The 24,525-nt window shown below is 42.2% G+C and overlaps 1 protein-coding gene across 1 annotated transcript in view; it reads left to right on the forward strand.

Annotated features, from left to right (window-relative positions):
- Positions 1 to 20,217, forward strand: part of LOC126101527 (poly [ADP-ribose] polymerase tankyrase-1-like) — a 36,530-nt gene extending 16,313 nt beyond the window's left edge. Inside the window, exon 4 of the mRNA XM_049912169.1 lies at positions 19,321 to 20,217. Coding sequence (XP_049768126.1) covers positions 19,321 to 19,909 — 589 coding nt within the window. The 3' untranslated portion in view covers positions 19,910 to 20,217. The remainder of the gene's footprint in view (positions 1 to 19,320) is intronic.
- Positions 20,218 to 24,525: the final 4,308 nt, after the last annotated feature.

Genomic DNA, 24,525 nt, shown 5'->3' on the forward strand with positions numbered 1-24,525 from the left:
TGTAACAAACACGGGCCACGGTCGGCGAGCAGCATCTGCAGGGACATGTTTACGATGACGACCGTGTTTACGAGCGTGGCTGTAGTGCACTGTTGTGGTTTGGTCTAGCTGTCTCAGTGTCCGCATGTAGCGCTTGCTGCTATTGTTATTCTGCATTTGTCTCCGCACGGAGACCAACTGTAGTACACCGTGTTACCAGACGTCTGTGATAGTGTAGTGTTGTAGGAACTGTGACCATGGTGTATTCGAATTCTGAAAAGGCGGAGATGATACTCATCTATGGCGAGTGTCGACGAAATGTAGCTGAAGCCTGCAGGGTGTATGCAGAACGGTACCCGTACAGAGAGCATCAAACGTGCCGCACATTGCAAAATATCTACCGCCAACTGTATGCAACAGGTATGGTCGTAGCACGCAAACGGGTGCGTAACAAGCCCGTCACAGGAGAAGCGGGTGCAGTTGGTGTGTTAGCTGCTGTTGCCATGAACCCACACATGAGTACACGGGACATTGCGAGAGCCGGTGGACTGAGTCAAAGTAGTGTCATGCGCATACTGCATCGTCACCGCTTTCACCCGTTTCATGTGTCGCTACATCAGCAATAACATGGTGAAGACTTTAATCATCGAGTGCAATTCTGTCAATGGGCATTAACAGAGAATGCGTTGCAGCTCTACCTGTTTACCGATGAAGCGGGTTTCACAAACCACGGGGCAGTGAATCTACGGAACATGCATTACTGGTCCGTGGACAATCTCCGCTGGCTCAGACAGGAATGATCTGCCAACGTTGCTCGAAAATGTCCCACTGGAAACGCGTCGACGTATGTGGTATCAGCATGATGGTGCACCTGCACATTCCGCAATTAACACTAGGCTGACCCTTGGCAGGATGTTCGACGGGCGTTTCATAGGACGTGGAGGACGCATAAATTGGCCAGCCCGTTCTCCTGATCTTACACCTCTGGACTTCTTCCTGTGCGGTATGTTAAAGGAGAATGTCTACCGTGATGTGCCTACAACCCCAGAGGTTATGAAACAACGTATTGTGGTAGCCTGCGGCGACATTACACCAGATGGACTGCGGCGTGTACGACATTCATTACGCCAGAGATTGCAATTGTGTGCAGCAAATGATGGCCACCACATTGAACATCTATTGGCCTGACATGTCGGGACACACTCTATTCCACTCCGTAATTGAAAACGGAACCACGTGTACCTCACCCCTCATGGTAATGTACATGTGCGTCAGTGAAAAAGACCAACAAAAAGCTGTTAGCATGTGGACGTAATGTACTGTTCCAGTCTTTTCTGTACTAAGGTCCATCACCGTTCCCTTTGGATCCCTACGTAATTCGGTGCTCTCCGATACACACGATCGAACAGCGGAGGAGTGGTACTCAAGCGTCAACTTTAGGTTACAGTATCTCCGGATGTAATTAACATTTTACAATGCAGCAAACGGCACTGATTACATATTTGTTTATATGTTCAGATGTACTAACAAAACTAACAGGGTTCCATTTAAAAAAACGTAGGTTTGTGTTAAAAAACATACTTCCGTGCATTTTTTTATGGCTTGTATTAAGCAATTTCATTAGCCCCTCTCCTCACGTTCGGTCTGCAGAATCGATTCGTCGGGATTTGATGTGGCTTACGAAATATATCCAGCGGTAATGTTAGGTGACTCACCCTGTATATATATATTGGAATTGTATAGTGTCCCAGAAATAGTTAACGCTCGCTTTCTAGATGTCTCAGATTGTATGCACGAAAATTCCTACTCTAACAGAGCCTGTTTACAAAAATTACATCAAATGCACTCATCCCAGCGCTCCAAACATGTTACCCTTCCAGATTTCAACATCGAAAATGTTCCCTCCGCTATGTAGAGACTGCTTTATCCCAGTGCAAAAGATGTCAATCGATCGAGCATTCAGATTGGCTCTTACCGAATTTACACGCCGAATTACTGATGCTGCCGGTAGCGAAGCACCATCCACCTATTCCTTTTGGGGCTTTCTGTGGTTATTTTGCACAGATCGCTAAGCTGCATTGACAATTAAACCGACGAAGTTGTCTACAGATTATCAAGTACATCCGAGACTCAAAAGACTATTGCAAGCCAGGAAGATATTTGCCACCATAACTGCAATCTCCCCCCCCCCCCCCCCCCCCCGGGGCTTCGTACCGTACCGTAGGTGCAATCATAACGGATGGGTATCTGTTGAGAGACCAGACAAACGTGTGGTTCCTGAAGAGGGGCAGCAGCCTTTTCAGTAGTTGCAGGGGCAACAGTCTGGATGATTGATTGATCTGGCCTTGTAACAGTAACCAAAACGGCCTTGCTGTGCTGGTACTGCGAACGGCTGAAAGCAAGGGGAAAGAAACTACAGCCGTAATTTTTCCCGAGGGGATGCAGCTTTACTGTATGGTTAAATGATGATGGCGTCCTCTTGGGTAAAATATTCTGGAAATAAAATAGTCCCCCATTCGGATCTCCAGGTGGGGACTACTTAGGAGGACGTCGTTATCAGGAGAAAGAAAACTGGCGTTCTATGGATCGAAGTGTGGAATGTCTGATCCCTTAATCGGGCAGGTAGGTTAGAGAATTTAAAAAGGGAAATAGATTGGTTAAAGTCAGATATAGTGGGAATTTGTGAAGTTCGGTGGCAGGACGAACAAGGCTTTTGGTGAGGTGAATACAGGGTTATAAATACAAAATCAAATAGGGGTAATGCAGGAGTAGGTTTAATAATGAATAAAGAATTAGCAGTGCGGGTGAGTTACTACAAACAGCATAGTGAACGCATTAGCCGGCCAGGGTGGCCGAGCGGTTCTAGGCGCTACAGTCTGGAACCGCGCGACCGATACGGTCGCAGTTTCGAATCCTGCCTCGGGCATGGATGTGTGTGATGTCCTTAGGTTAGTTAGGTTTAAGTAGTTCTAAGTTCTAGGGGACTGATGACCTTAGAAGTTGAGTCCCAAAGTGCTCAGAGCCATTTGAACTATTTTTTTGAACGCATTATTGTGGCCAAGATAGACACGAAACCCATGCCTACTACAGTAGTACAAATTTATATGCCAACTAGCTATGCAGATGATGAAGAAATTGATGAAATGTATAAAGAGATAAAAGAAATTACTCAGGTAGTGAAGGGAGACGAAAATTTAATAGTCATGGGTGACTGGAATTCGAGAGTAGGAAAAGGGAGAGAAGGAAACATAGCAGGTGAATTTGGATTGGGGGTAAGAAATGAAAGAGGAAGACGTCTGCACAGAGCATAAATTAATCATGGCTAACACTTGGTTCAAGAATCATGAAAGAAGGTTGTATACATGGAAGAACCCTGGAGATGCTAAAAGGTATCAGATAGATTACATAATGGATTTAGGAACCAGGTTTTAAATTGTAAGACATTTCCAGGGGCAGATGTGGACTCTGACCACAGTCTATTGGTTATGAACTGTAGATTAAAACTGAAGAAACTGCAAAAAAGTGAGAAATTAAGGAGGTGGGACCTTGATAAACTGACTAAACCAGAGGTTGTAGAGAGTTTCAGGGAGAGCATAAGGGAACAATTGACAGGAATGGGGGAAAGAAATACAGTAGAAGAAGAATGGGTAGCTCTGAGGGATGAATTAGTGAAGGCAGCAGAGGATCAAGTAGTTAAAAAGACGAGGGCTAGTAGAAATTCTTGGGTAACAGAAGAAATAATTAATTTAATTGATGAAAGGAGAAAATATAAAAATGTAGTAAATGAAGCAGGCAAAAAGGAATACAAACGTCTCAAAAATGAGATTGACAGGAAGTGCAAAATGGCTAAGCAGGGATGGCTAGAGGACAAATGTAAGGATGTAGAGATGTATCTCACTAGGGGTAAGACAGATACGGCCTACAGGGAAATTAAAGAGACCTTTGGAGAGAAGAGAACCACTTGTATGAATATCAAGAGCTCAGATGGAAACCAAGTTCTAAGCAAAGAAGGGAAAGCAGAAAGGTGGAAGGAGTATATAGAGGGTCTATACAACGCCAATGTACTTGAGGACAATATTATGGAAATGGAAGAGGATGTAGATGAAGATGAAATGGGAGATACGATACTGCATGAAGAGTTTGACAGAGCACTGAAAGACCTGAGTCGAAACAAGGCCCCAGGAGTAGACAACATTACATTAGAACTACGGACGGCCTTGGGAGAACCATTCATGACAAAACTCTACCATCTGGTGAGTAGGATGTATGAGACATGCGAAATACCGTCAGACTTCAAGAAGAATATAATAATTCCAATCCCAAAGAAGGCAGATGTTGACAGATGTGAAAATTACCGAACTATCAGTTTAATAAGTCACAGCTGCAAATTACTAACGCGAATTCTTTACAGAAGAATGGAAAACTGGTAGAAGCTGACCTCGGGGAAGATCAGTTTGGATTCCGTAGAAATGTTGGTACATGTGAGACAATACTGACCTTACACCTTATCTTAGAAGGAAGATTAAGGAAAGGCAAACCTACGTTTCTAGAATTTGTTGACTTAGAGACAGCTTTTGACAATGTTGACTGGAAGACTCCATTTCAAATTGTAAAGGTGGCAGGGATAAAATACAGGGGGCGAAATTCTATTTACAATTTATACTGAAACCAGATGGCAGTTATAAGAGTCGAGGGGCATGAAAGGGAAGCAGTGGTGGGGAAGGCAGTGAGACAGGGTTGTAGGCTCTCACCGATGTTATTCAATCTGTATATTGAGCAAGCAGTAAAGGAAACAAAAGAAAAATTCGGAGTAGGTATTAAAATCCATGGAGAAGAAATAAATACTTTGAGGTTCGCCAGTGACATTGTAATTCTGTCAGAGACAGCAAAAGACTTGGAAGAGCAGTTGAACGGAATGGACAGTGTCTTGAAAGGAGGATATAAGATGAACATCAACAAAAGCAAAACGAGGATAATGGAATGTAGTCGAATTAAGTCGGGTGATGCTGAGGGAATTAGATTAGGAAATGAGACACTTAAAATAGTAAAGGAGTATTGCTATTTGGGGAGCAAAATAACTGATGATGGTCGAAGTAGAGAGGATATAGAATGTAGACTGGCAATGGCAAGGAAAGCGGTTCTGAAGAAGAGTAATTTGTTAACATCGAGTATCGATTTAAGTGTCAGGAAGTTGTTTCTGAATGTATTTGTATGGAGTGTAGCCATGTTGTTGTTGTTGTTGTGATCTTCAGTCCTGAAACTGGTTTGATGCAGCTCTCCATGCTACTCCATCCTGTGCAAGCTCTCCTGTATGGAAGTGAAACATGGACGATAAATAGTTGGGACAAGAATAGAATAGAAGCTTTCGAAATGTGGTGCTACACAAGAAAGCTGAAGATTAGATGGGTAGATCACGTAACTAATGAGGAGGTACTGGTTAGAATAGGGGAGAAGAGGAGTTTGTGGCACAACTTGACAAGAAGAAGGGACCGGTTGGTAGGGCATGTTCTGAGGCATTAAGGGATCACAAATTTAGCATTGGAGGGCAGCGTGGAGGGTAAAAATCGTAGAGGGACACAAAGAGGTGATTAAACTAAGCAGATTCAGAAGGATGTAGGTTGCAGTAAGTACTGTGAGATAAAGAAGCTTGCACACGATAGAGTAGAATGGGGAGCTCCATGAAACCAGTCTCAGGACTGAAGACCACAACAACAACAACTACTACAAATACAATTAAATATTGCGATTGCTGTTACATCCTGACACTGTCGATGTAGAGGCAATGTCTCCTATTGAAGACTGTCCTGCAACTAATCTCATTATTTATAGCGCATATAATTTTCCACTTAAAAAAATCTCTCTCATACCCTCACGGTTATCTATGTGCTGAATCTATACGTCCCTCATGATAGGACACACAGTCTTCCTCTCTAGTCATGCCATAACATAAACCAGACTAACTTTAAAATGCCATATATACACATTTTACACAAGGTAAGGCACAGTAACTTTAAAATATGTACAAATTTTACACAAACAGTGCAAATATCTTTTATATCTTTACAGCACATGAAAATATTATGGTATGCCCACACTCACACTGGCTATATATCACGATGCTCCTCTAGTCCTAGGGAAACACCGTCAACCTGTTCTTTCTTTCTACAGACGCGACATTCACTTGTAATAAACTATTTCACAATTGACCAGCATTTTGCACCAGCAACTAAACCTCGAAAAGTTGTCTGCTGATCATCAAATACATACGAGACTCGCAAGAATATTGGAGTGTGAAACCAATCACCACCTCAGCAATATATCACCGAGTACCGTGTCGATCTAGTAAACATACACTTCATATCCTCCACCATACAAAATGATCACTTTTTCATCAGTGGGACGAAGTCACTCTCAGAACTGTTCTACAAATTCGGGACCGCTTCCCCTTGGCACAAACGCATTACTGTATCGGCTTCCTTGCCTGCTCACTTTTCTACGCACATATCTAGACTCGTGGATTACAAGAGCACAGGTATTTTCGCCACAATATTATATCATTTTCGCAATACTTCTCAATATCAAGCACTAGGCAATTCCCGAGGTATAGACTGGAAATTATTTCTCTACAAACCCCAAACCTTAGCGACGTGCAGCATGCTGTAAACCACTAAATCATCCAGATAATTTACGAGCGAACTAAGATCTTTCCCATGTCTAGAGAACGGGGAACCTTGTCTTAGACACGCTAGATGCACACACCAGAATCGATCTTCTTCTCAACTAAATAAAGGCGCGAAATATGCAGAAGCAGCATTGGACAGAATATCAGTCCAGCGCAAACGCACCACCATACACAATCTTCTCAAATTTCCACTTGACCACGAAAGCCGTCCAAAACGTACTAAGTAGTAGTTCGCTATTCGGACGATTACACGAGGGCAAAGTTAACTTACATACATTCCTACACTTCAACAGGCCTCTGCATTTGGACGACTGCTGCCGTTAATTGGAAACTAGAATCATTCCCACCACAGGCAATGCATACAAGGAATCATTCCTGGTCACATATATGTTCTAGCATTATACCTTCATTAAAATGTTATGATCGCGGTCTCAGTTGAACAGATTCGACAATGAGCGAAGTATCGGAAATAAACTCCGTACACTGCTGTGGCTCTGGAAATATCTGTACCTTCCATACGACTGGACATACTCTTCCCTTTCCTATCACAGTACTCCGGTCAAATCGGTACCTTCCCTACCACAAGTATATTAAAAGCTATATCCGCTTTACAAATCGTGGTACATTACGTCGGAATGAGGTGATTTTCTTTTTTCCGGCAAATACCGTGACGGTGATCATAGGAATTTGTAACTCCATGATGCAACCTCAGTATAAAGTCAATGAACTTTGAAAGTGATCCGGCTAAGGAACATGGCATGTAAGCTGTATGTGCTACTCCTTCACACCGAGCCGCACTAGATCATTCTTTAGAATTTGCAACACATTCTGTGTCGAGACCATATCAGAGGTTCTGCCGTATATGCACTGAGTTATTGGCGATTGATTGAGAACGAACATAAACGATAGTAGTAGATCATGTGCTGATTGAGGTCGTAAGAAGAAAAATGTACACTAGCTTATCAAATCTCTAGTATTACCCTATATGTTAGAAATTATGTCCATCATTTGTAATCAGGTCTTACCATTCAAGCACAGATGTGGTGTTTAGAGTTAGTGACGGAACGACTTGTAATTTTCACATGTAGGACGTTGCTGCTATGTGTTTATCTGTTTCCATGTTGGAGGTATCCCCCACTGCTAATAATCCTTTTATATAGGCCTGATGGAGGCGTTGTATAATCTATGAACCGTGATCCGATGTGAACAGTGGACACTACGGATCTAACCAAAGCTAAGTTGTGCTCCTATCACGCAGAGCGAGTGTTTTACGGAAGTAGTTTGTTTTTCGTTTTACGGTTCTATAAGATAGTTCATCGTAGAAAAATCGGGAATAAGGTTGGATATCATGCGCTTGAAATATATTTCTCAAAATCGCCTGCGCAGGAAAACTTCTGCAAAGTTTGGAAGGTAGGAGACGAGGCACTGGCAGAAGTAAAGCTGTGAGGACGGGGCGTGAGTTGTTTTTGGGTAGCTCAGTTGGTAGAGTACTTGCCCGCGGAAGGCAAAGGTCCCTAGTTCGAGTCTCGGTCCGGCACACAGTTTTAACCTGCCAGGAAGTTTTGAATCGTTTCTTGTTCTTAACTGTCTACTACTACATCACGGCACTTTGAAATCTGTTGCTATAAATCGATACGGAGTGCTAAGCTCCTCGTCATGGTCGCATCTCGAGAAATCTCGTGCACTTGGATGCGTTAGGACTCAGAAAGCTTAATTCATTCACGAGACATGGAGTGTAGAGGTCTTCTTTCTCTGATCAGTTGCAGATTAATTGGGTAACGGTGCTACATGGTGAGCTGGTGAATGACATTGTGAGGATGGTCTTTCACTCTCTAATTTTACCCTAAGATAACGAGAAAGCTCTGTGACTCCCATACAGGAAGAGATGGATCGTAAATTAAGTACTATGCTCGAGGTCTTAGACATATGTAGAGCGCAGTCCTGAATGAGCGACCACATGATCGACCAACAAGAAGCATGAATTTACTCATAACACACGACAGAACAGCGAAACAATTAAACTGCCGAAACTACACCTCCCATCGGGCAGTAACGAGAGGGTGAGGAAAGATCACTGTCTTGAATTACACCGGTGGCAGGGACAGGAAACCTGTTCGCCGGAGGCCACAAGGCAGAAGAGACACTGGTTACGCAAAATTATTACTTAATGATTCAACCTTCCACTAACTTAACTTGCAATTATGCTCGAACAGGCAGTACACGACCTCCGGTGGCATGGATCCTCACATTCGACCGCGCACGCGTCGCCAACGTACCCAACACGTCACGGTCACGCGACAACACGCTCTGTCACCGGAGTTCACGTCTTCTCTGCAGCGTTGACGGGCAGTGACCACTCTTTCATGTTAGGTGTCTCCTTTTAAACTCCAGTGTTGAAACGGAGGGTTTAAAGAAGCTTGTTAACGTCCCACCAAGGGGAAATGAACAGCAACTACTCGTGGGGCGATGCTGTATACAACCAACACGCGGGGAGCTCTTCCGTCAACTCGACCCGCTCGTTACACGCAACCGACATACATCACGTGGCGACTCGGTACAACCGACCACGCCTGCTTCGCCACACTCCCTCCCGTATCCACCACTCTCTCTCTGCGCGCAACGCCCCTACTTCCAACTTACCACACGAGGTTACAACCGGTCAAAGATCTCACTTCCTCCATAGCAGTTTCCCGGAAGCAAAACGCAGATATCGATAGCAGAGGGAAAAGACAACTAAGCAGCCACTTAATGGCAGACAATATATCAAACAAACATGTCAGGGGAAGAAGAGGAAAACCAATACAATCTAAGTACAAGGTGTAGCACGAGGGTGAGCATTGGCGAAGCTGTTATTTGTGGTCAGGTGATTCATGTGGAAAGGTTTCCGCCTTGATCATGGCCGCACGAGGCGAATAAACAGACTTTGAATGCGGAAGGCTCTTTGGAGCTAGACGCATGGGACAATCGTTTTCCGAAATCCAGTATTCCGAGATCCATAGTGTCAAGAGAATGCGTAGAATGCTAGATATCAGGGATTACCTCTCACTGTAGACCACACTGTGACAGATGGCCTTCCTTAAATTTCGAGAGCAGAGGCGTTTGCGAAGAGTTGTACATGCTAACAGACAAGAAACGTTACCTGAAATAACTTCATAAATGTTGGACGTACAACGAACGTATCTGTTAGGGCACTGCGGCGAAATCTGACGTTAACGGGCTATGGCAGCAGACTACCGACGTGAGTGCCTCTGCCAACAGCACGGCATCGCCTGCAGTGCCTCTCCTGGCCTTGTGACCATATCGACTGAAAATGCGCGGGCTGGTCAGATGAGTCCCGATCTCAGCTGGAAAGAGCTGATGGTAGGATTCGAGTGATGTGCAGGCCCAACGAAGCCATGGACCCAGGTTGTCATTAAGGCTCTGTATAAGCTGGTGGTGGCTACTTAATGGTGTGTGCTGTGTTTACATGGAATGAACTAGCTTCTCTGACCCTACTGAACCGACCATTGACTGGAAATGGTTATTTCCGGCTACTGGGAGACCATATGCTGGCATTCATGGACTTCATGTTTCCTGAAATCGATGGAATTTGTGTGGATAACATTGCGTCACGTCACTGTTCTTCTGACCTGTCGCGAACAGTTGCGATCCATTCTGGAGAATTCGAACGCCCTACATGAATCCCATATATAATTCATGGGACGTAGAGGCCAGTTCGTTGACAACATTCTACACCGGCAACACTTTTGCTGTTACAGACGGCTACTGGGGCCTTCCAACCACTTGTTGAGTCCTTCCCATACCGAGCGGCCGCACTGTGCCGGGCAAAAGGACACGGTATTTGGAGGTATTCGGTGACTTTTGTTATCTCAGTGCAAAGTTTCTACTACATCTACGATTTTGGTACTTAGTACGTGATGGGAGATTACCTACCACTGGGGGATAGCGTCTTTCTTCAATGCCGCAAACCGTTGTAGATTTTCACTCCATCTGGCAATGATTATAATTCTTATCCTGTGAAGAACATTGTCGGGTGGCACTTAATTGTATTTCGCTGCAGCGGTGTAAAGAGCTTTCCTGACCAGCTTGCCTACATTTTCATTTATCTTTATTCTATTGCGCATCTTGAGCTGTAACATGAGGGTAGTCTTATTTTTTAGCCGCACGGCGTAGGTGTGCCGTTTGAGGGTGTGTGTGAGTGTGTGTGTGTGTGTTATCCTTAGAATAAGTTAGTTTATCTTTGGTGTGACGTCATAAGCGCTTGACTGCGTGTGAGATCGCTCTCTAAGTTTTCATCTATTTTTAGGTTTCAGATATATATTTTAACGGTTCTTGTGATAATATTTACTATATAAGTGACTTATTAGTGGTTTCTTCATTCACCTCTGCCTTTCTTGTGTTGTGACCTGATATTTGTGAGTGTTTCGTATCGAGCAACTTAACCTCTAACTGTGTTTACATTCCACGATGACTAGTTGCTGCTGTAGCAGCCCATCGAAAGCTAAGTACTAATTAATTGTTTGTGTATAATAGTTTATTTAAGGACTTTAGTAGTCTTCAACCCGTGTTCTTGGTGTTTTCCGGTGAAATAACTTCAGAAGAAACTTTTGCGAACTGCTTTCAGTTTCGTTACTGTCATTAGACGTTTGATTTTCTTTCTGTGTTAGTATTTTTCTATATTCTCATTTGTTGTTGATTAATGCTGTCAATAACAGTAGTTACTTTCCTTTTAGAGCAAGTTTGTGATTATTGTACTCAGTTTTTAACATCTTCGTATTGTAGTAGCGGAACTTAGATAAAGTTGTTTTCTTGTTTCAATAACTGTAAAATTTTACCATGAGTGAGAAGTGTGGGCTTTGCCGTAGGTTCATGAGTAGTGGATTGCGGTGTGAGACTTGTTCGAAGTATTTTCACTGGGAGGAATGCAGTGGGGAAGCCAGTGGGCATTCTGGTGAGATCCTCTCCTGGAACTGCAGGTTATGTAGTTGATAGAGGAGCAGGAGCGTAAGATCTGTGCCCTTCAGGTGCAGTTGAAAAACGCACAGGAGGAGCTAGATAGAATGAGGAGGGAGAGGGGGCTTGGGGAATTGGAGCTGGCTGTTTGCAAGAGATCTGCTAGGAGAAGGAGATTTTCATATAGTTTTACTATTGGTGTTTGTAATAGATATGACCAACAGTCAGAGTCTAGTGGAGAGGAATCTCTAGTAGCTGTAGATGTAGGAAATATGCAGCAGACCTCAGCAGTTACGGTGGCTAGGACAGTTGCAAAGTCTAAGAGAAAGAAGAAGGTTCTGCTGTTAGGTAGTTCTCATGGTAGAGGTGTAGGCCAGCAGTTGCAGGAAGTTTTGGGGAGTGAGTACCAGGTCACCAGCATTGTGAAGCCTAATGCAGGATTGGCTCAGGTGACTTTTAACATAGGGGGGTTATGTAGGGATTTTACAAAATAGGATCAGGTAGTGATTGTGGGTGGGGCTGGTAATAGTATTGATAGGGATGGGGAGTATGACATAGATGGTGACCTGGAAAAGATAGCCACTCAGACTGGCAACACGAATGTGCATTTCATGGAACTGTTTCAGCGTCACGATCGGCCTCATCTTAATACAGCCGTCAGGCGTAATAACATGAGACTTGGGGGTGCGCTAATGACAGAAGGCATGAGTCACATTTCAGTGGTGTCCTTGGAGTCTATCAGCAGGACGGGTTTCATGGACATGGCCTGCACCTCAACAGGTATGGAAAGGGGAGGTTGGCAAAGCTTATAGGTGACAGCATAGGTGGGGGTCGTGGGATCACTCATGGGAAAATTCCGGTAGTTGTGGGTGTTAGAGCTGCACCTTTTTTAGACTGAAGTCAGTTGACAGGTATTCCTGCTTAAGGGAAGTCTCTCTCTAACAAAGAAACCACTTTCGACAAAGCTTAGGTATCCGATTAATGAGGGAATTAGTATATTTCATCAAAACATACAAGGAATTAGAGATAAAGTTAGTGAACTGCTTATAGATGTTGACTCTGAAATTATTGGTAAATCTGAAGACTTCTTAAAGAAGGAGGTAATTCAGAGGCTTCCTTTACCAGGATACAGGTTGGCTGGCAGCTTTTCTAGGAGCTCGGTGTGGGGGAGTAGCCATGTATGTGAAAAACGGTATCCCATTTGAGTCAATTGATGTTTCAAAGTACTGCACTGGAAAGGTGTTTGAATGTTGTGCAGGTGTGGTTAAATTTAGTGGAGCTAAACTTCTTACTGTTGTTATTTATAGATCCCCAGACTCCGATTTCACAACATTTTTGCTAAAGCTAGAGGAGGTTCTTGGTTCACTTTATAGGAAATACAAAAAGTTAGTTATATGTGGTGACTTCAATATAAATTGTATAAGTGATTGTGCAAGGAAAAGGATGCTGGTAGACCTCCTTAATTCATATAATCTTATGCAAACCGTATTCTTTCCAACGGGAATGCAAGGGAACAGTAGAACAACCATAGACAATATTTTTGTTCATTCGTCATTACTAGAAGGGCATTCTGTTAGGTGAATGGCCTTTCAGATCATGATGCACAAATTTTAAGTCTAAAAGATTTTTGTGCTGCAACACATGTTAAATATAGTTACCAACTTTTTAGGAAAGCTGATCCAGTTGCTGTAGAGACTTTTGTAAACCTTATCAAGGAACAAGAGTGGCAAGATGTTTATAGTGCTGATACAGTAGACGATAAATATAATGCTTTCCTCAAGACTTTTCTCGTGCTCTTTGAAAGTTGCTTTCCGTTAGAACGTTCAAAACAGGGTACTAGCACAAACAGGCAGCCTGGGTGGCTGACTAAAGGTATAAGAAATCTTGTAGAACAAAGTGGCAATTATATCAAAACGTTAGAAACAGTCACAATCTAAATGCAATAGCCCATTACAAACAGTATTGTAAGGTGCTTAAAAAAGTTATTAGGAAGGCAAAAAGTATGTGGTATGCAGATAGAATAGCTAAGTCTCAGGATAAAATTAAAACCATATGGTCAGTCGTAAAGGAAGTGGCTGGTCTGCAGAGACAGGTCGAGGATATAGAATCAGTGCGTAGTGGGAATGTCCGTGTTACTGATAAGTCGCATATATGTACAGTATTTAATAATCACTTTCTGAATATAGCAGGTGAACTAAATAGAAACCTAGTCCCAACAGGGAATCATATAGCGCTTGTAGAAAAAAGTGTTCCGAGACTGTTACCTGACATGCTCCTCCATGATACTGACAAGAGGGAGATTGAGTTAATAATTAAATCACTAAAGACCAAGAACTCTCATGGATATGACGGGGTATCTAGCAGAAAACTGAAGTATTGTTCCATGTATGTTAGCCCAGTACTTAGCCATATCTGTAAGTTTTCCTTTAGGAGTGGTCGGGTTCCTGACCGATTAAAGTACTCGGTAGTGAAGCCACTTTATAAAAAGGGAGACAGGGATAATGTTGATAATTATAGACCTATTTCTATGCCATCGGTGTTTGCTAAAGTTATCGAGAAGGTTGTATATACAAGGTTACTGCAGCATTTAAATTCACATAATTTTCTGTCAAATGTACAGTTTGGTTTTAAAAATGGCTTAACAACTGAAGATGCTATAGTCTCTTTTCTCTGTGAGGTTTTGGACGGATTAAATTAAAGGTTGCGAACGTTAGGTGTTTTCTTTGATTTAACGAAGGCTTTTGACTGTGTTGGCCACAAAATATTACTGCAGAAGTTGGAACATTATGGAGTAAGGAGAGTAGCTTACAATTGGTTCGCCTCTTACTTTAAGAACAGAAAGCAGAAGGTAATTCTCCGCAATATTGAGAGTGGTAATGATTTTCAGTTCCAATTGGGCACTTTTAAATGGGGTGTTCCCCAAGGATCAGTGCTGGGGCCACTGCTGTATCTTATTTATATAAATGGTATGCCTTCTAGTATTACAGGTGATTCAAAATTATTTCTGTTTGCTGATGACACCAGCTTGGTAGTGAAGAATCTTGTGTGTAATATTGAAACATTATCAAATAATGTAGTTCATGAAATAAGTTCATGGCTTGTGGAAAATAATTTGATGCTAAATCACAGTAAGACTCAGTTTTTACAGTTTCTAACTCACAATTCAACAAGAACTGATATTTTAATCAGACAGAATGGGCATGTTATAAGCGAGACAGAACAGTTCAAGTTCCTAGGCGTACGGATAGATAGTAAGCTGTTGTGGAAAGCCCATGTTCAGGATCTTGTTCAGAAACTAAATGCCGCTTTATTTACCATTAGAACAGTATCTGAAATAAGTGACATTTCAACACGAAAAGTAGTCTACTTCCCATATTTTCATACGCATATGTCATATGGTATTATTTTTTGGGATAATTCTTCTGATTCAAAAGGGGTATTTTTGGCTCAAAAACGGGCTGTTCGAGCTATGTGTGGTGTAAGTTCGAAAACCTCTTGTCGACCCCTATTCAATAGTCTGGGAATTTTGACATTGCCCTCACAGTATATATTTTCTTTAATGTCGTTTGTTGTTAGCAATATTAGCTTATTCCCAAGAGTTAGCAGCTTTCACTCAGTTAATACTAGGCAGAAATCAAATCTGCTTGTGGAATGCACTTCCTTGACTCTTGTGCAGAAAGGAGTGCAATATTCTGCTGCATCTATTTTCAATAAGCTACCACAAGAACTCAAAAATCTTAGCAGTAGCCCAAACGCTTTTAAGTCTAAACTGAAGAGTTTCCTCATGGCTCACTCCTCCTACTCTGTCGAGGAACTCCTGGAAGAGCTAAAAAGTTAAGCAAATTCCAGTGTTACATTCTTGCTTTTCTTTATTTAAACTAACGACGTATCGCCTGAATATGTTTCTTATATTTCATTTTATCTGTTTCTACAATCTGCAACTGAATATGTTTCTTATATTTCATTTTATCTGTTTCTACAATCGTGTTGTAATTTCATGTATTGACTCGTTCCATGACCATGGAGACTTCTCCTTAATGTGGTCCCACGGAACAATAAATAAATAAGTAAATAAAGTTAGTGTTAGTTACATTAAGAAGTGTGTAAGCCTAGGGACCTATGACCTCAGTAGTTTGGTCCCATAGGAACTTGCCACAAGTTTCCAATTTCTTATTTATGCGGGAAATGTCCTGCGTTGCTTCTATAATGCAATATACTTGATAATTTTCGGTACATTGGCATAGTAGTATTTTAACAGCATCATTGCTGAACGTGAGTGTGATACAATTGATTTTTTTTCTTGTACTTCTTTTGCGTATTTAAATCCGTCTAAAATCGCTTTGAGTTCTGCAGGGAGTGTGGACGCCGCTTCAGGGAGCTTGAATTTGCCTCAGCTATTAGCCTTGCCACCTACAAATGCACTTCCTGCCCCTCTTTTTATTTAGACCCATCCTCGTAGATCAGTCATGTGGACCGTCCAGGTGCTAATTTGCTAGCTAAAATTTTCTCATTCAGTGTATCTTTGTTGAAACGAAATTGCGTTTTGATATTCAGCTTCAGTAAGGTGTGAGCATAGGGCGTGCTGAAGCATCTTATATTTTGCGAAGTGGCCACGTATTTGAGGAAGGAGGGAGCATCGAAGTAAAATTCTGCTAAAGGTGGTAATTTCTTTGTAATTCAATTCATGCCTGCATAGCACTTTGATCTCTGTTATCAAATTTTCATTTAATATGTAAGAACGTTCCAGGAGGAATCCGGTGAAGAATTTGACAGTGGTGAAAGGTTATTACATCTGCACCGGAAATACATTTACTTCCATTCGCCATGTGTTAGTTGGAGTTGATTTGGATGCTCTGGTAGCTTCACAGTAACACACAGTTTTTGTAGTCTATTATGCGTTCTGAACTGTAACAGATCCATCCATAATCCAAATGGTTCAAATGGCTCTGAGCACTATGGGACTTAACGTCTATGGTCATCAGTCCCCTAGAACTTAGAACTACTTAAACCTAACTAACCTAAGGACATCACACACATCCATGCCCGAGGCAGGATTCGAACCTGCGACCGTAGCAGTCGCGCGGATCCGGACTGAGCGCCTAGACATCCATAATCCAAGTAAGGTATTATTTGCACGCTATATATGCTAACGAATATTCTTGAGTGTGCTTCCCAACGAACTCCTATCACAGTGCAAGGGATTTCCCTGGCACATTCGGATTTGTTAATTACGTGATTTGTGTGATGTGACCATGTTAACTTATGATCGGTATAAAGTCCTAAATACTTGAGCACTCTTTAGAGAGAATGTAAAGTCCTAGTCTTACAAGTCTTCTTTCGTTAAGCCTATGTCTCATGTACACGCACACAGCTGATTTATCAGGCAACATGTCGAGGCAGTCCTCATTCAGCCGTTCACTGAGCACTATCACAGCATTATGCATCTTCTGCTGACACACAGTGAAACTATCGATACGAGTATAAATACGTAAACCATCTGGATTCTGCATGCATCTACATTCTGCACTTTAGTGAAACACTGAATGTTCGTCTGATGTAAAAAGACGAAACACTAATGGTGGGCATTTTGATATCCTTTTGCTTTCTCTCCTTGGTCCTACTGTTTCATAGTGTCTTGTATAACCTGGGTTCTATCGAAAAACAATCGGTATATCCTGTGAATGAATGACTGCGGGATGTGATGATTATTCAACCCATTTATCAATAGCGTCATAATAAAACTTTCATAATCAGCAAATACTGATTGTCACTGAACGCAGCTAGTAAATTAGTGATAATGATATCAGTGTTTCAGCTGTGCCGTTACGCTTTCTAAAACCCGTTTGTCCAAGGGTTTCTCCTCTATCATTTTTCATTCGTGCGTTAACGAGACCTAGGAATGGATGAAGGAACTGTATGATGGAGAGCACTGAGGCATTTTATGTATTTGTAACATCCGAGCAGTCTTCATTCCTGGTTTGTAGGTTTGCTTGGTCCATATTTTATTTCAAATGTTCAATAAACGAATTCATCCCTTCTCCGACATATGATGAAGCAATCAAAGTCACTCGGTCCGGACCTCAGAGTTCTTCTGCACCATGCTGCTCGAGGCGTTTCCAACAGGGAGAAATTCCCATTTAGTGCATGTTCCATCTGACGCCCTGCCATGAACACGCTTTTTGCTGTTCTGATCCGCTTGGGGTCGAGTTGCGTAAAATGTTTTCACAAATGATTTCAGATGTTGCCTGTAGTTTTCCCATTGCTGTATTAATACATCTTATTCTCTAGATTTTATTCGAAACGGTAGTCATGGATCATTCAGCAGATATATTACGTAAGTTTCAGCAGGTTCCCTTTTTTATTTTTGTATAGATTGTGCGCCTTAGCTTCCATATGTTTAAAGAACAGGAAATTTTCCACTGTGGCCTGTCGCTTGTAGGTGTCTAGAGATTGTCACCCCTTGTTAGCTGCCGTCTTGTGTTCTTCATCCCACTAGACTGAAGGCGGCCTGGGAGAGGCACAGAAGGACGTGTTTTGTAGGGTTGAGTCTTCCGCTACCCTTTCAGTATTATGTACTAGGATGGCATAATCCACACTCAGACCCCCTCTTTAAAGTCTTTCATATTCTCCGTTAACATTTGCCCATATTCTGTCCACCGTGCTTATGTTCTGTTTCATTTGTAAGCTATACTATCTCACTTGCAAGAGTAATAGTATGAATTTGTTGTTCAGTTGCTTTAGAGTCTAGACTATAAAGAATTTGCTACATTTTGTTCATGATGACATAGAATGCAGGTAGGTGGTATGTTCCTATGGGAGCAAATTGTGAGGGCATTGGTCCCTAGGTTGAAACACTACTTAATCTCACTGAAACTAACTTACGCCAAGGACAGCACACAAACCCATGCCTGAAGGTGACGCGAACCTCTGACAGAATGGAACGCTGTTCATACAGTCATAATGTAGGTATTGTGAAGGAAACTCATTGTAATGAGGCTGTCACACACGAAGGACATGAGGTGTTCATCAGTAAATACATGAACAGCGTCAGGACTATAGTTTTCAGGACCTCTACTACAAATAGCAATCCAACCAAGCACATCGACCATCTACAAGAAATTAAGTTAAGAGTATGTTTGTATTTGTATGTGTGTGAGTGTGTGGAAGGGGGAAGTGTGGTGGTGTGGTTCTGTGTGTGTGTGTACTTGTGAATGTGTGTGCACATGAGTGTGAGAGATTACATGTGGATATGCTTCTTATTATGCAAACACTCTTCTCATCAATCTTGTACATGTGTATATGCCAACACATGTTTGTGTGTACGGATAAAGAAGTAATCTACGGCTATTCTTATATCTGAAGTATTTGGATTAAATTGTTCCCTGTTAAGCAATAGCTGACTCTGTTGATGAGGCTGTTTTGATAAATTTTCAAGTAAAATAATTGCTATGACAGGAAATTTAAATACCCGAAGACATGACTATGTTTGAGTGCCACGTTTGGGTGTACTAAAAATGGGGTTGCAGCACATAGGACTATTACACCTTCATGAGGCATCTCTTTCAGTGGTGAAAATTGCAGATTAGTTAGTGGTCGTTATGACAGATGCTATTTTGGAACTGATCTTATCTCAGGTTCTTCTGCAGTATTCTTAATCAGGAGTGTGTACTCGGAGGAAAATGAGACAGTTTGTCCTTTTTGCACAGGAGCCTTCCTGAAAAGGAGAAGAACAGCAGGATGATTCAGGCAGCGAAGGAGGATGCAGTCACCGAGCTGCAGACTCTGCTGGCAGCTGGTGCTGACGTGGGGGCGACGGATGAGGACGATGACAGGTGGACCACCCTCCACTGGGCAGCAACCAGAGGACACCTGAAGGCAGTGAGGTGCCTGGTGGAGGGTGGAGCAGACGTGGACGCCAGGACCAGCGGCTGGCAGGAGACGCCCCTGCTCAGGGCTGCAAGTAATGGCCACGAGGCTGTGGCGCGGCTGCTGCTGGAGGCAGGGGCGGAGGCTGATGCCAGGAACAAAACGCAGAGCACGCCCCTGCACCTGGCTGCAGTTTATGGCCACGTGGCTGTGGTGCGGCTGCTGCTGGCCGCCACTCCTTACCACAACGCCAGGGATCAGTGGGGGCGAACGCCGCTGCACTGTGCGGCTCTGAACGGCCACGCAGACGCGGCATCTGCACTGCTAGAGGCTGGAGCCGACCGTCTGGCCAGGAATAACGACGGGGAAACCCCACTGGATCTCGCCAGGAAGAACAACCACCAGCAGCTGATAGACATGCTAAGGTGAAGGTGGCAGTCGGACAGACATTCTTGGAGTAAAACGAAAAGAACTGCATGACTTTTCTTCATTATTAAAATATAGAATGTGATAAATTTAAACCTGCAGTCATTCACTGTCTCTCTACTCCCACTTCAAGGAGAAAGGGTGCCTCTGCAGCCTTTTATGGCCACTTCTAGTGAATCCCTCAATAGATGTTTAGTACATAATATTATTCCAGTTTCAATTCATAGCACACTCCTTTGATTTTTGCAGGATTTTTCGGAAATTATAAAAAATGCTGCAAGATTAAGCTTCTCTCAAATGTGAAAACGTGTTCGAAGGTTCCCACGATCAAGAACCTAGGAACAAATATTCGACTCAAATTCATAAATACACTTCTGAAGAGATTTTCTCGATAGCAGCAATATACCTGTTACATTATTACTCAATTACACACCAATAATTATTAAATTAAATGAAATTAAGAATTCGTTTTATAATAAAACCGCTAAAAATTAAAAACATGTTGAAATACGAGCTACTGGCAACTAACATAATGTTCAGTTCTCAAGGCAGGTGGAATTGTTATGAGATTAAAGATAGTTTATTTGCAAATACCACATGTTCCATCCTACAACGCTTTCTTTACACCACTGATATGGCACAGGCTACTGCTTGCTGCGACTAAACTGTAGCATGTGACAAGGCTTGGTGTAACGTAACTGTCTCAGCATACTGTGAGACTCTCAGAAAACTGTCCACACGCGGACCATCCTCTCCTTCTGCTCGGCAATGCTGTACCACACTAGAGCGCTGCATGTCTGCAACTGTCCAATACCCAGACTTCACTGTTTGACCATCCTCCATACATTTCTGATTTGGCCCTGTCCTGCTTTCGTGTGTACCCAAAATTTAAAGAACGCCTTGGAGGGCTTCACTTTGATTTTGATACAGATGGAAAAGCGCAGGTTGTGGATTCGTCAGCAAACATTCTGTAGTGACGGTATCAAAAAACTCGTCTCTCGTTGTCAGAAATCTGTTCTCCTGCAGGGTGACTATGTTTCGATATAGATTTGCATACGCGAAGAGTAAAGATATGAGTTTTCAAATATAAAAAATTTGGAGGTATCTTTTTCATCACACCCTCTTAAAAACTAATCCAATAAGACTCAAGCTTCCTTTTGTGCAAACAACAAAAATCTAAAACTCGTCTGTTACTAAGAACACGAGTTATTACAGCATCTGAACACAGAAAAGTAGTGGTTTGTGCCAAGTGAAACTACTGCAGGTTTCACCCTACCCAGGTTCAAAATGGCTCTGAGCACTATGTGACTTATCATCTGGGGTCATCAGTCCCCCAGAACTTAGGTTAGTTAGATTTAAGTGGTTCTAAGGACATCACAGACATCCATGCCCCAGGCAGGATTCCAACCCTACCAAGGTAACAGCCACGTACTGCTCTATAGCTTGAATGCATCTTCATGTCAGACCCAGCACTGAAATTACTTCTGTGTCTCCTGTGCAGTAATTTGTGTCTGTACTTACAGTGTGACACCATTAGCAATAGTCACACGGCATTAGTTATCAACCCAAACTGAATTAACTCACGTGTCTGCAGTACAGATCGTTTGACAGCTACTGTGTTTAATTACAATGTGGTGTCGGTTGCAATAGTCACACGATCTGCTTATTTGAAATCTCATCATTAGTTTATCACCATTTGGAAACGATCTTAGGACAACATCAAATAGTACAGTTCCCACACAGTCGTAGTGCTGCTGTTGTAAGATGTATCACCACGTACCAGGTGACGCGTATCTCCAATCACACTCCACAGAGTGCTGCAGCGGATTTTCTCTTCTTCCACATTTCCCTTCTGTGTATCTGCAGTGCATTTCCCTCAGGCCACTGTCATGCTGCTGGAGCTTCCGCAGTGGCCGCCATGCAACCCACTGCTTATAAACTCTGCCAAGAGCGCCCTCATTGACCGAGCTGGCAGTCTGACAAACTACGGCTCTCAAGAACAGTAAAAATGAACGACGAATTATTGTAGGTAATCCAGTCAGAATTGTAAACACTTTTCAGGAGTGCTATACGCCTTTGAAAGGGTGAAAAGTCGTATTTTCAAATATCAAGATACAAAGGGTACAATTATGTAGCTGCTGGGGAGCACTGATTAAATCAATGAGGAAAATTTGTACTAGGCTGGGATATGAACCCGAGTCTTCTGCTTACTAGGCAGATGTCCAGACAACTGCACCATACAGACACAGTGATCATAGCAACTGCACAGACTACCCTAGCACACCTCCTGACAGATTTAAGTTCTCAACATATACCACCCACTACTGTTGTACTACCACTTGATAATTATCTTCATTACTTGTGGCACTTCGCCTATTCCAATAAAAGTTCGAGCGTGGTGTGCACCTGCATTAAAGTGATCATTGGCCATCCTCAACTTAATTATATGTGAAGTTTGTTGTTTTTTATGGTACTGAGGATAACAGGCAAGGTGCACTAGATCAATAGTGTGTGGATAAGTTTAGATTTTGGTCTGACAGGGGGAGTGCTAGGGTAGTCTGCAGCTGTGAAGACCACTGTGTCCAGATGATGCAGTCTCGGAGAGACCCATCCCTGGAGACCATCTCGAACCACGCTCTCCATCGAAGGTTTAAGTGATTTTGGTGTCTTCGCTTCGTTGAACGATTTGCGCTGCAGCGAGTGTACTTGTTGCTTGGTTGCCCTAATGTACGGGTTGTTGAAGTAAGAGCAGCCGGCAGTGTGTGTGACCGCATTGAGACCACCAGTTATTTCTTTTTTAAAAATGCGCTGGTTGGATTACTATGAGGATGCTGATTAGCACAAAGTTGAGTAATATATTTATACATTTTTTTGGGACAGTAAACAGAAGTTTATGTATTGTCTGTATGATTTTTTCAGTGTATTTTTATTGCCATCAAGTAAATAAAACTACTTAAGTTATTGTTACTTTAATTAAATGAATTGTTTATATCCTCATTAATGTAAATTATATAGTTTCAGTAAAGTGCAGCAAAAGTTAGTGTAACTATTAGGAGCCTTTCGTACATCAGTACCTCAATACAGCTGTACCACTAATATGCCTCACTGAGGGAGTCATCAGCTACAGACTAAAACTACAATGACCATATTTCATACGAAAATTATTTCAAAATTCTTTTAGAGGACTAAGATTTCGTATATGCAGAGTACTGTTGATCTGTCGCTAGGACATCAGATGTAAATGAGGCGTCGATTAATATTCAGTGAATGATTATCTCCTAAAGGAAGACCTCATCCCTGCAAACCAACATGAGTTTCAAAAACATTGATCAAGCAAAATGCACGTTGCGCTCTTCTCACATATTACCCTGAAAGAAATGGCTCAACATACACAAGTGAATGCAGCATTTCTTGTTTGCAAGAAGCGTTGGGATCATGACTAGAGCTAAGTTACTAGTTAAAGTAAGACCTTATGGGGCACCAAATAAATCTGAGATTGGGTTTTGGATTATTTTGTAAGGACACAGCATGTTATCTTGGACGTGGAATGATTGGAAGAAGTAGAGGTAACTGCGAGTGTGCCACAGGGAAATACGTTGCAACCCTTGTTGTTTATGTTGTATGATAAGGACTTAGCACAACATTATACATATTGTCATTTTATGCAGTTGTACAGAATGAAGTGTTCTGTGACACAAAAACATTACAAATATTCACATCGTTTAAGAGTTAAGGATTGTGCAAACATTAGCAGCTTGCATTAAATGGTCAGAAATGTAAAACTGTGCACTTCAAAAAATGCAAAATCTCGTCTCCTTTGATTTCAATATCACTGAATTAAAACTAGAATTTTTCAACTGATACACATACCTGGCGGAAACCGTTTCTAGGGATATAAAGATAGCGTGGGCTTAGATGTACGTAGAATAGGTGGTAGATCTTCGTTCATCGATACGACACTGGGGAAATGCATTCAGTCATCTAAGAAGATCCATTACAAATCACTTGTTCATCAATAATAGAATATTGTCCTTTAGTGTTGGATTCACAGCAAATACAACTGACAGGCGGTATTAAATATTTGCAAAATGGACAGAACGAATGGTCAAAGATTTGTCTAATCCATGTCAGAGAATCATAGAAATGGCTAAAAACAGTAAGTAGTAGACATATTAACTTAGACGACAACGACCACATGGAAATATACTTGTATGTTGAAGAAACTGGTATTACTTGAGAAACTTATGCTAATAGCAAACCACCCCTACATAAGCGATCGCAGAGACAAAATCGGACTAATCACAGTGTGCACAAATGTGACTGAGCGATCATACTTCCCTCAGTTCCTAAACGAATGAAACGGAAAGAGAGGATATTGTGTAGTATGATGAGAAGCACTGGTTTGCAGAGTACGGATGTTGATGTAGAAACGTTCAGAAACCTGCCAGAGCCATGTAAAATACAGACCAGAGTGTGCCCCATAACAATTTTGATTGATATCTTAGACGACTAGGCCAGTACGTACTGCATTCATATGGTCCATAGCCTCCTTTAGATAATTCCAGAGATCTCTGCACTGATAAAGCAAGCAACCAGCGGAAAGGCTGCTTATATAACCT

This window comes from Schistocerca cancellata, chromosome 9 (assembly GCF_023864275.1).
Source record: "Schistocerca cancellata isolate TAMUIC-IGC-003103 chromosome 9, iqSchCanc2.1, whole genome shotgun sequence".
NCBI lineage: Eukaryota > Metazoa > Arthropoda > Insecta > Orthoptera > Acrididae > Schistocerca > Schistocerca cancellata.